Source organism: Saimiri boliviensis, chromosome 17, assembly GCF_048565385.1.
Source record: "Saimiri boliviensis isolate mSaiBol1 chromosome 17, mSaiBol1.pri, whole genome shotgun sequence".
Classification (NCBI taxonomy): domain Eukaryota; kingdom Metazoa; phylum Chordata; class Mammalia; order Primates; family Cebidae; genus Saimiri; species Saimiri boliviensis.
Window position 1 is genome coordinate 63,951,190 of NC_133465.1, and position 12,935 is coordinate 63,964,124.

Genomic DNA, 12,935 nt, shown 5'->3' on the forward strand with positions numbered 1-12,935 from the left:
CATCTGGAACTGTGAGAGAATCAATTTCTGTCATTTGAAGCCACTCAGTTTGTGGGACCTTGTTGGAGCAGCCCCAGGAACCGAGTACCCCATCCCAGAGCACCTTTGTAGGGTGGACGAAATAAGCTGATAGGAAGAAGAGCTTGGGAACAGGGCGGGGAGAGGACTGGGGAAGAAGGACATCTTGGCCTTGAAGGCTGGTAGAAGGGAAGTGGGTGGAAGTGAGAAAGATCATGCTCTGTGGCCTTGGTTTTAACCATGAAGAAAAAAAGCAAGGATGTCCATGTCCAATCAGATGAGTGGAGATGAGCAGGAGGCTGAAATAGAGCAGGGGGAGGTGCCAAGGGAATGTGGAAGGGAGGCCTCTGGACCTGCAGGGGTCAGACCTTGGGTCTGGGTGATGCAGGACTATGGAGGCGAAAGGTGTTTTGGTGTTTTCTTTTTTTTTTTTTTTTTTTTTGGAAATGAGTTGCCTCAAATGCCAACTCCAGGGAATTCATTTCACTACCACAACTGACTTCAGACCCTGGGAAGTACCTAGCCCAGTCCCAGCACAACCAGAAAGGACTCTTTTCTAATGCAGGGCTGACCCATGGTGTACAGAGCAGGGCCAAATGCTGTGATCAAGGGGCGTGCAGGAGGGGTGTGCAGGGCGGGGGTTGCCCTTCCTGTTGTCCTGCAACCCTGCTGGGCTCTGACCTCTTATATGGACCACTCAAGCAGGATGATGCATTAGGAATCATCCAAGGGGCTGGACATGGTGGCTCAGGCCTGTAATCCCAGCCCGTTGGGAGGCTGAGGCGGGTGGATCATCTGAGGTCAGGAGTTCAAGACCAGCCGAGGAAACATGGGGAAACCGCATCACTACGAAAAATAAAGAAATTAGCCTTGCATGGTGGTGGGTGCCTGTAATCCCAGCTCCTCAGGAGGCTGAAGCAAGATAATCACTTGAACCCAGGAGGCAGACGTCACGGTGAGCCGAGATCATGCTACTGTCTAGGGGACACAGCAAGACTGTCTGGAAAAGAAAAGAGAGAAATTGGGGAGCCTGACATCCAGCCTTCTGCTCTCTTCCCTCTCCCCTGCAGGGACCCCCAGGAAATCAAGAGGGCTGCCACACACCTCTCCTGGCACCCTGATGGCAACAGGAAGTTGGCAGTGGCATACTCCTGCTTGGATTTTCAGCGGGCACCTGTGGGCATGAGCAACGATTCATACATCTGGGACCTGGGTGAGAAGCAGGGGGGTCCCCATGGCCTGGGAGAGCTGAGGGCTGGGACCAGCACGAGTGGAGAGGGAAGGAGGGACGGGAGGTCATGAACACTTACGGGGTTCGTGCCTCAAGGGAAGGACCCACAACCGAGGAGGAAGCCACTCTTCTCCCTCCTTCCTTGTCTGGTTTCAGGCAGAGCCAAGCAGGGTCAAATCAGAAGCAGGAAACGCCCTCCAATTCCAGATTGTTAGTCCAAGGCATGAAGACCTGACCCCATGGGATCCCAATTCTCAGCTCCTAAAGGGTGTATCAGGCCGGGCGCAGTGACTCATGCCTGTAATCCCAGCACTTTGGGAGGCCAAGGCAGGTGGATTATCTGAGGTCAGGAGTTCAAGACCAGCCTGGCTAACATGGTGAAACCCCATCTCTACTAAAAATACAAAACTTAGCTGGGCGTGGTGGCAGGAACCTATAATCCCAGCCACTCGGGAGACTGAGGCAGGAGAATCACTTGAACCCAGGAGGCAGAGGTTGCAGTGAGCCATCACGACACTATACTCCAGTCTGGGTGATAGAGCAAGACTATGGCAGTGTATCCATTTAGGAGCACAAACCATTGTCTACAGAAGGGTTGGCAAGGCACTGGCAGGGGGCAGATGGTGGTGGCTTCACGCTCTCTGGCTTCCCTTTATTGTCATCATCATTAAAATAAACGTGTAGGTGCCAGGCACAGAGCTAACGCCGGTGCCAGGTGCAGAGCTAACGCCTGGCACACCGCTAGTGAGTTCTGACAGCAGCCCCATGGGGTGGTGGACTCCATCATCATCTGCATCCACAGACCTGGTTCGAAGAAATTAACAGAGTTGACTTTACGTAAAAACCTTAGTATCAAAACCTCATTCGACACCAAACCTGGGAACTGAACTAGAAATATAATTATCACATACATAGGCATACCCCAATCCTGATCACCAAAAAAAAACCATCAGCAAAGCCCCTAGGATCAAGAATGCCAGATTCTGGCCAAGGCGGACCAGGGGATGTAGCCTGGGGACAGACTGGAGAGGCTTCCAAGCTTCCCCCCCCACCACCACACCCCCCACCGTGCCCCTGCTACCCACCTGCAGAAGGAGTGAACCCCGTTGATCGTGTCCTTTTCTTTCCAGTCCTGGTGGGCTAATTTTTTTCTGCTTTTAGAAAACCCCAACAAGCCTGAACTTACTCTGAAGCCATCTTCTCCGCTCGTTACGTTGGAGTACAACCCCAAAGATTCCCACGTGCTCCTGGGTGGCTGCTACAACGGACAGATAGGTAAGGAGGGACCCAGGCTCTTGAGGGGCAGAGCCCCTGAGCTTGGCCATAGAGGACCAAGGGGTGGGGGCCTCCTATAGCTGACCAGCTGCAGACACCTTCGAGGCAGGTTTTGCTAACACTGTAGCAGTGTCTCCTGCTACTGTTGTAAATCTAAAATTAGCTCAAAATAAACAGTTTTTAAAAACTATAGTTCAAGTAAAGTCAGAGAATATTTGACTAGGGCCAGCCGTAAAGGGATGATGAGAGCATCGGGGAGCCCCATTTTGGGAGAGGCAGTCCGGGAAACCCACATGCTAACGATTGTGGATACTACTGGCCTTACAGAATGAGTTGGGAAGTGTTCCCTTCTCTTCTGTGTTTGGAATTTTATGAAGAATTGATATTAATTCTTTTTTTTTTTTTTTTTGAGACAGTCTCGCTCTATCACCCAGGCTGGAGTGTAGTAGCGCAATCTCAGTTCACTGCAGCCTCCACCTCTCGGATTCCAGCGATTCTCCTGCCTCAACCTCCTGAGTAGCTGGAGCTACAGGCTCATGCCACCACACCCAGCCAATTTTTGTATTTTTTCAGTAGATTTGGGGTTTCACCATGTTGGACAGACTGGTCTCGAATTCTTGACCTCAAGTCATCCTCCTGCCTTGACCTTCCAAAGTGCTAGGATTACTGGTGTGAGCCGCCGGCCTGGCCAGTATTAATTCTTGAAACGTTTGGTAGAACTCATCAGTGAAGTCCCGCGTTTTCTTCTTTGGAAACTTAAAAATTACTAATTCAGTCCCTTTATTGTTATAGATCTGTTCACATTTTCTGTTCTTTAATTGGTTTTGATAGTTTCTGTCTTTCTAGGAACTTTTCCATTTCATCAGGTTGTCTAGTTGACATATAATTGTTCACAGTGTTCCCTTACAATCCTTTTCTTTTCTTTCTTTCTTTCTTTTTTTTTTTTTTTTGAGACGGGGTCTCACTCTGTTGCCCAGGCTGGGGTGCAGTGGCATGATCTCAGCTCACTGCAGTCTCCACCTCCAGGGTTCAGGAGATTCTCCTGCTTCAGCCTCCTGAGCAGCTGGGATTACAGGCATGCACCACCACACCTGGCTAATTTTTGTATTTTTAGTGGAGATGGAGTTTCATCATGTTGGTCAGGCTGGTCTTGAACTCCCGACCTCTTGGTTCACCCGCCTCAGCCTCCCAAAATGCTGGGATTACAGGTATGAGCGACCATGCCTGGCTCCCTTATAATCATTTTAATTTCTGCAGTGTTGGTAGTAATTTCCCTACTTCATTCCTGACTTTAGTAATTTCATTCCTGAAATCAGTAATTTAGTAATTAAAGGAATCCAACTTTACTCTTTTTTACTTGGTCAGACTACCTAGAGGGCTGTCAATTTCATTTTCTTTTCAAAGAACCAACTTTTGGCTGTAATGATTTTTCTCAGTTGTTTTTTAATTCTCTATTTCTTTTCACACCAATATTTTTTTTACGTCTTTCCTTCTGTTTGTTTTTAATTTAATTTGCTCTAATTTTTCAAATTTCTTAAGGTGGAAAGTTAAGCTCTTGATTTGGGATTTTTAAAAATATAGGCATCTAGAGTTGTAAATTTCCCTGTAAACACGACTTTAGGTGCTTCCCATAGGCTTTGGTGTGGAATATTTTCATGTTCATTTATTTCAAAGTATTTTCTAGTTTCCTTTTGAATTCTTCTTTGATCCATTGGTGTTTAGGAATGTGTTGTTTCATATGTATAAATGTTCTAGTTTTCCTTTGGTTATGGATTCCTAGTTTCATTTCAGTTTGGTCAGAAAATACACTTTCCATTATTTCAACCTTTTTTTTTTTTTTTTTTTTGATACAGAGTTTTGCTCTGTTGCCCAGACTGGTGTGCAGTGGCCCAATCATAGCTCATTGCAGCCTTGACCTCCTGGGTCCAGGCAATCCTCCTACCTCAGCCTCCTGAGTAGCTGGGACTATAGGCATGTACCACCATGCTTGGCTAATTTTTGTAGTTTTTGTAGACATAGGTTTCACTATGTTGCCCAGGATGGTCTTAAACCCCTGGGCTCAAGTGATCCACCTGCCTCAGCTGGCCTCTTGGAATGCTAGGATTACAGACGTAAACCACTATGCCTGGCCTTATTTCAGTCTTTTAAAATTTATTGAGACTTGTTTTATGGCCCAGTATATTATCTATCCTGGATATCTATCCTTCCCATGAGCACTTGGGAAGACTGTCTTCTGCTTATTGCCCAGTGGCGTGTTCTGTAGATGTCTGGGAGGTCTTGTTCACAGTGCTGGTCAAGACTTCTATTTCCTCACTGATTTTTCACCTAGTCGTTACTATTCAATCTATTGTTGAAAGTCGGATACTGACATCTGCAATTATTATTGTTGAATTGTCTATTTCTCCTTCAATTTTGTCAGATTTTGCTTCCTGTATATTAAGGCTATGTTATTTGGTATATATACATGTTTACAGTTGTTATGTTTTCTTAGTTAATTCACCCTTTTATCAGTATATAATATCTCCATCTCAAAAAAAAACAAAAATAAAAATAAAATACGTCTCTTGTAGATTAGATATAGCTGACATACAGATGATCTTTTTTTTTTTTTTTTTTTTTTTTTTTGAAATGGAGTCTCTCTCTCTGTCACCAAGCTGGAGTGCAGTGGCACAATCTCGGCTCACTGCAACCTCTGCCTCCCAGGTTCAAGTTATTCTCCTGCCTCAACCTCCCAAATAGCTGGGATTACAGGTGGGAGCCACCAAGCCAGGCTAATTTTTGTGTTTTTAGTAGAGACAGGGTTTCACCACGTTGGCCAGGCTGGTCTCGAACTCCTAGCCTCAAGTGATCTGCCCACCTCAGCCTCCCAAAGTGCTGGGATAACAGGCGTGAGCCACGGTGCCCTGCCTGGATTATAATTTTTTTCCTTTTAATCTATTCTGTCAATCTCTGGTTTTAAGTGGAGAGTTTAATCTATTTACATTAATGTAATTACTGATAAAGTAGGATTTTACATCTGCCATTTTGCTTTTTTCTATATGTCTTTCTCCATAACTGCCTTCTTTTGTGTTACGTATTTTCTAGTGTACCATTTTAATTCCCTTATCATTTCTTTCTTTTTTTTTTTTCTATTTTTTTTTTAGAGACAGCATCTCACTCTGTCACCCAAGCTGGAATGCAGTGCCATGATCATAGCTCACTGCAGCCTCAAACTCCTGGGCTCAAGCAATCCTCCTCAGCCTCCCGAGTAGCTGGGATGATGGTGCATGTCACCACACCCAGCTACTTTTTTATTTTTTAATTTTTGTAGAGATGGGGTCTTGCTCTGTTACCCCAGGCTGGTCTCGAACTCCTGGCCTCAAGCAGTTCTCCCACCTCAGCCTCCCAAAGTGCTGGGATTTCAGGCGGGAGCCACCTCGCCCAGCTTCAGCTGTTAATCTCATTGATGACCCCATGTATGTGATTAGTCATTTTTTCTCTTGCTTCTTTCAAGAGTCTCTGGCTTCAGCTTTGATTATGTTTCAAGGTATGGATATCTTTGGATTTATCCCACCTGGAATTCATTGAGTTTCTTGGATGTATAGATTGATTTTTTTTAATCAAATATGGAATATTTACAACCATTATTTCTTCAAATATCCTTTTCTGTCCTTTCTCTTTCTCCTCTCCTTCTGCGACTTCCATTATGTGTATGTTGGCATGCTTGATGGTGTCCCATAGGTCTTTAGACTCTGTTTCTCTTTGTTCTCTTTTCTTTCTATTCCTCAGACTGCATACTCTCAATTGACTCATCTTCAAGTTCAGTGATTCTTCTGCTTGCTCAGATATGCTATCCTGAAGCTTCTCTACCTTATGTTTATTTTGGTTATTGGCTCCAGAATTTCTATTTGCTCTTTTTTAAAAAAGTAATTTCTGTCTTGTTCGGGTGCAGTGGCTCATGCCTGTAATCCCAGCACTTTGGGAGGCTGAGGTGGGTGGATTACCTGAGCTCAGGAGTTCAAGACCAGCCTGGGCAACATGATCAAACCCTGTCTCTACTAAAATACAAAAAAAAAAAAAAAAAAAAATCAGTCAGGTGTGGTGGCATGCACCTGTAGTCCCACCTAGCTGGGAGGTTGAGGCAAGAGAATTGCTTGAACCCAGGAGGCGGAGGTTGCAGTGAGCCGAGATCATGCCACTGCACTACAGGCTGGGCAACAAAGCGAAACTCTTGTCTCCAATACTACTACTAATAATTTCTGTCTATTGTACTTTTTATTTGGTGAGATATCGTCTCATGCTTTTCTTGAGTTCTTTCGATGTGACTTCCTTTAGTTCTCTGAGTGTGTTTAGCAGAGCTGATGTAAGGCCTTTGTGTAGTTAGGCTGACATTCGGGCTTCTTGGGGACAGTCTCTATTTATTGCCTTTTCATTCCTGTCATGGGCCATATATTTTTATTTCTTGGCATGTCTTATAATATTTTTTATTAAAAACTATACTTTGTGTATGATCTAAGGTGGCAACTTTGTAGATCAGGCCGACAGGCCTCGCAGAGTGTGTGCCATCGCCGTTCGCTGTAGTTGTCCTGTGTTGCATTCATGAATTTTCTCAGCTGGTTCTGGAAAGTCTGTATTCTCTGTCACATGTGCCCACTGTAGTCTCTGCTTAGCTTAGTGATTAGTGAATGATTGGACAAAAATTCCCTTAAGCATCTGTCACCAAAAACACCTCCCCTTCTCTGCTAAGGGGCTCTGTGTGCGTGTGAGCATACCTTGACACGCACCAAGCCATTGTCAACTCTGTCTTAGCGTCAGTGCAGAGATGAGGTCAGCCAGAGATGAGAGTTTATGGCTTTGTCGGCTTTCCTGAGCATGACACAGCTCTGGGCATGCACACAGTTCTATCCACGCATGTGACCTTCTAGACTCCCAGGAATATGTCAGAGCTTTTTTCAAAGCCCTTGTGGACACATTATGCTCCGGCTTTTCCTTTTATTTATTTAGTTTTTTGTTTAAATATAATAGAGGCCAAGCATGGTGGTTCACGCCTGTAATCCTAGCACTTTGGGAGGCCAAGGCAGGAGGATCGCCTGAGTTCGAGAGTTCAAAACTAGACTGGACAGCATAATGAGATCTTGTCTCTAAAGAGAGAAATAAAGAGAAAAAGAGAGAGAGAGAGAGAGAGAGAGAGAGAGAGAGAGCGCACAGGAGGGAGGGAGGGGGAGAGAGAGAAAAAATAGGGGCAGGGTTTTGCTGTGTTGATCAGGTTGGTTGTGAACTCCTGGCCTCAAGCAGTCCTGCCTCAGCCCCCCAAAGTGCTAGGATTACAGGCGTGACTGTACCTGGCCCAGCTTTTCCTTTTAAGCCTTTTCGTCGGTCTATTCCTTGCTGCCCCTGTTATCTACTGCCTCAGGAAGCTGCAGAGTTAGTCAGTTGCCTGCAATTACATCCTGATGAAAAGACTTTTCACACCAGGCAAAGGCTGAACCAAGTCATTTACAGCCAACCTTGCAGGAGCCTTATCAGGGAACCACCAGACAGGTTAGATAATGACAGTTCTCTGGGCATGAGACTTGAAAGGAGCTCCAGCCCATTCTGCTCCCTCTGGTGGCGCCAGGCTGCTGTTTTTCTCCAGGAACACAGAATGTGATTTTTCAAGGCCACTGAGGAACTGCAGAGTGTGCTATCTTAACTAGGGCAAGTAAAAATACCACTGGTTTTTTTTCAACCAAGATTCTACTGTTTTTCTTGAATAAACATTCTCCTGACTGCTGTAAGCCTCTAGCTAATTTCCAGAGTTCCGAAAAAGTTGATTCTGACCATTTTTGCCAGTTTTCTCACTGCTATTATGGAGGAGAGAATTTTTGGAGGTCCTTACTCCACAATGTTTGTTGATGGCACACCTGGATAACTGATTTTTTTTTTTTTTTTTTTGAGACAGAGTCTCACTCTGTCACCCAGGCTGGAGTGCAGTGGTGCAATCTCGGCTCACTGCAATCTCTGTCTCCGGAGTTCAAGTGATTCTCTTGCCTCAGCCTCCTGAGTGGCTGGCACGTGCCACCACACCTGGCTAATTTTGGTATTTTTAATAGGAACAGAGTTTTGCCATGTTTTGCCGGGCTGGTCTCAAACTCCTGACCTCAAATGATCCACCACCTTGACCTTCCAAAGTGCTGGGATTATACGCATGAACCACCACACCCAGCCAAAACTGCCTTTTTTTTTTTTTTTTCCAATACCTAGTGAGATCAGAAGTCACCTGCCTGGATTGGCTCTGAATGTCCCTACCTGTTCTGTTCCCCTGACCCTGAAGTCGCCAGACACCCAACCCATAGCTACACCCAGGATAGTCTTGCCCCTGGGCATGAAAAGAATCCCACACTCCTACCTGCGTATGTTCTCACACTTTTGCCGCAGTGGGGGCCAGGATGGCTGAGAAACCCCTTCTGGGAAACTCTCTGTAGTCAGCTGCTTCCTGAGGCTCCAAGCTCCCTCTCAGACCTGCTGCCCCCTGTCCAGGGGAGCCTTCAGAGTATGGAACAGACCCGGGCTCCCTTAAACGTCCCTGCCAAATTATCTGGGTGCCAGACCTCTAAAAGCCTGAAGCAGAGCCACTTTGCCATGATTAATTCAGGAGCCTTGCCTCACTCATTATTCATAACCTCTTTCAGTGGCTTTTCATGCCAGCTCATGCCAGCCCAGGCTCTGGTGCTCTGCTGCTCCAAGAAGGACCCTCTAGGGCCACGTGGGACACAGTGGGACCTGCCCTTGAGCACTGCTTTGCCGAAGCAGAGCAGGCTTATCTTTTATTTTTATTTTTTGTTTTGTTTTTGAGATACTCTCCTAGTCTCACTGTGTTGCCCAGGCTGGAGGGCAATGGTGTGATCTCGGCTCACTGCAACGTCTGCCTCCCAGGTGCAAGTGATTCTCCGGCCTCCTGAGAAGCTGGGATTACAGGCACCTGCCATCACACCTGGCTGATTTTTTGTTTTGTATTTTTAGTAGAGACAAGTCTTTCACCATGTTGGCCAGGCTGGTCTCAAACTCCTGACCTCAAGTGACCCGCCTACCTCAGCCTCCCAAAGCGCTGGGATTACAGGCATCAGCCACCACGCCTGGCCTGTCTTTATTTTTTGAGGCAGGGTCTTGCTCTGTTGCCCAGGCTGGAGTGCAGTGACACAATCTTACACTGCAGACTCAACCTCCCAGGCTCAAGCAATTCTCCCACCTCAGCCTCCCGAGCAGTGGGGACTACAGGGATGTACCACCATGCCCAGCTTATTTTTTAACATTTTTGTAGAGACGGGGTCTCACTATGTTGCCCAAGCTGGTCTTGAAATCCTGGGCTCAAGCAATCCTTTTGCCTCAGCCTCCTCATGTACCCCTGTGCCTGGCTGAGCAGGCGTATCTAAGAAAACATGTTTCTGGACCAGCTCATTTCAGGGGCAAATGCCTTAGACTTGGAGAAATACTAAGTCAAAGCTTATGAATGAAGTACTTTGCTATTTGTAACTACTTAAAAGTACTTAGTTCATAAGCTTTGACTTAGTATTTCTCCAAGAAATACTAAGTAGAAACAGCTCTGAGTGACAGGGTGAGTCCTCACTGTGCACTCATGGGAAAATGGAAACGAAACCCAACAGGACAACGGATAGATAACCTTCCGTCATTCTTGGCAAAGCACTGATAACAGATCACAGTAAAGGCTAAAGCTCTGTGAGTTTCTCTCCAACAGAGGCAGCAGAGGTGCAAAGGATCAAAGGGAATGAGCTAATGCAGCAGAGAGATTCGCCTCAATAGGGCCTTTCCACGTGCATTTCCCGGTGGCAGGGACTTAGCTCTCCTCTCGCCTGGCTCCCTCCATCCTGAGGCTGGCCTTCCATCTCAGCAACCTGTCACTTCCTCCAGGAGGCCTTCCCTGACCACCCTCATGTGTTCCCCTGCCGCTCTGCCTGTCCTGTCCCCAGAGGCTTTCCCTGGGTCGAGTGTTGTGTAGGGAGTCGATGCCTGGGAGGGGCTCAAGGACTGAATGAAGCTTGCACCCTTGGGGTTTCTCCAGAGGGTCCGTGGGGGCTGGTAGGAAACTCAGGCTGATTGGAACCAAGCCCTGATTCTAAAACACCACATACCTGCCAAACCAGAAGCAGCAGGCACCCCCCCCTCCACCAACCACCGCCACCGCTCCCTGCCCAGAGAAGGAAACCCTTGCCCACCTCCACCGCTTCTTCCTCTCCTTCCTCACCAGCCTGCTGGGACACCCGGAAGGGCAGCCTGGTGGCTGACCTATCCACCATCGAGTTCAGCCACCGAGACCCTGTGTATGGCACCATCTGGCTGCAGTCAAAGACGGGTACCGAGTGCTTCTCAGCATCCACAGATGGGCAGGTACCCACCGGCCAGACACTGGGGAGGCAGGGGAAGGAGGAGACAGTAACAGTTCCCTGGTTCCCCATCAGAATCCCTGGGGACATTTCCTTTAACACATTTTATTTTATATTTTATTTTGTTTTGAGACGACTTGCCCACTTGCTGGAGTGCAATGGCGCAGTCTTGGCTCACTGCAATCTCTGCCTCTTGGGTTCAAGCAATTCTCCTGTCTCAGCCTCCCAAGTAGCTGCAATTACAGGCACCCACCACCACACCCGGCTAATTTTTTTGTTTTTAGTGGAGATGGGGGTTTCGCAAAGTTGGCCAGGCTGGTCTCGAACTCCTGATCTCAGGTGATCCACCTGCCTTGGCCTCCCAAAATGCTGGGATTACAGGTGTCAGGCATGAGCTCCTGGCCTAACACTTTATTTTAAAATCGAATAGTGGTAATACATGCCCATGGAATAGAATCTAATAGGTACAAAAAGGAAAATGCCTTCCTCCCGCCTCCTGCAGGCATCCATCTCTTACGTCTGCCTTCAGAGCTAGTCTCTGCATAGTCAAGGAAACACATCTCCCTTCTTCACTTTCTTTTTGTACACTTTGCACACTATTCTGTACTTGACGTTTTTCATCTTGTGTGCCTTGGAGATAGTTTCATGTTTCTTAAACTGCTGCCCCGTGCCTGTTAATCATGGCATTGTGTGGGCACGCCATTATTTATATATGGATTCTAGTAGTTTGTTGCTACTCCCCAAAATGTACCAGAGAGCGTCTTTATACACAGATTATTGCACACGAGTGGGGATAATCTACGGCAGTCATTGCTGGCAGCGGGACTTCTAGGTCAGGAAATGTGTGTGTTTTTAACATTGCTGGACATCGCCTTATGGCGGGGAGTCTCGGCTTGTACAGATTCTTGGCCTTTCGCCTGGTTTTGGTTCAGTAGGTTGGGGGCAAGGTCCCCACATCTGGATTTTATGAAGCTTGCCGGTGACTCTGAGGGTCAGCCAGGTGTGGGGACTGTGGACAGAGCAGCAACCCTCAAAGTGTATTTGCTCCCATGGATTGCTGGGAGCCCCATCCTTTTTGGCCCAGTGGCTGGCCCCAGGAAGGTGGGGCGGGGGTGGGGAAGGCAAAAGCAGTGGGGTGGGGAATGCAGGGCCTGCAGGTCTCACAGTCACCCCTCCTCCCACCAGGTCATGTGGTGGGACATCCGAAAGATAAGTGAGCCCACTGAGGTCGTGATCATGGACATTACCAGAAAGGAGCAGTTGGAAAATGCCTTGGGGGCCATCTCCCTGGAGTTCGAATCCACTTTGGTGAGTGTCTCTTGCTGTCCCTTCCCCGACTTCCATTGCCAGGGCAGCCAGGGCTGAAGACAGGCCATGGCTAGGATGTCAGGAGCTCACGGAACCCAGCACCAGCCCAGAGAGGCCAGCCTTCCTGCCGCCATCCGAGACCTGTGTGGCCTTTATAACAACTTTCCAGCAGGGGGCAGCAGAGCTCCTTGAAGAAGGACGCCATAGCCATCATCGCACCAAGGTCATCTTTCGGCCAGTAGCCCAGCTTAACACAGAGGGCAGTCTTTTGACAGGACAATTTCAGAAAAGCCCTGTTTCGTGGGGAAAGGTCATGCCCAGGACCAATGTTAGGAGGCCTAGTCTCCAGCCCAGGTCCTGGCCCTACCTGGCACAGGGGCCCTAGACCGGTCATCTGCCCTCCTCTGGGGAAAGAAGAGGTATTGGAGAGGAAAATGAGGTCAGAGCAGGCTCCTTGGAAAACCAGAGCACAGGCATGTTGTAGGTTCCTGGTCTCAGTGTTTGGTAACTAAGAAAGAATGACAAAGAAACATCAAAGTTTGGCCGAGCACGGTGGCTGTCACCTGTCATCCCAGCACTTTGGGAGGCCGAGAATTCAAGACCTGCCTGGGTACATAGTAAGACCCTCAATCTTTACCAAAAAAGAAAGGGAGGGAGAAAGAGAGAGAGAAAAAGAAAAAAGAAAAGGAAGGAAGGAAGGAAGGAAGGAAAACATCAATGTGAGGCCAGGCACGGCGGCTCAC

At 47.5% G+C, this 12,935-nt stretch overlaps 1 protein-coding gene across 5 annotated transcripts in view; it reads left to right on the forward strand.

The window, feature by feature from the left end:
* DNAI2 (dynein axonemal intermediate chain 2) overlaps positions 1–12,935 on the forward strand; it is a 40,523-nt gene that overhangs the window by 17,689 nt on the left and 9,899 nt on the right. For all 5 annotated transcript variants that reach the window (XM_074388920.1, XM_074388921.1, XM_039475727.2 and 2 more), the window contains 4 exons: positions 1,089–1,231; positions 2,411–2,524; positions 10,749–10,888; positions 12,070–12,192. In XM_074388920.1, the coding sequence (XP_074245021.1) occupies positions 1,089–1,231; positions 2,411–2,524; positions 10,749–10,888; positions 12,070–12,192 (520 nt within the window). The remainder of the gene's footprint in view (positions 1–1,088; positions 1,232–2,410; positions 2,525–10,748; positions 10,889–12,069; positions 12,193–12,935) is intronic.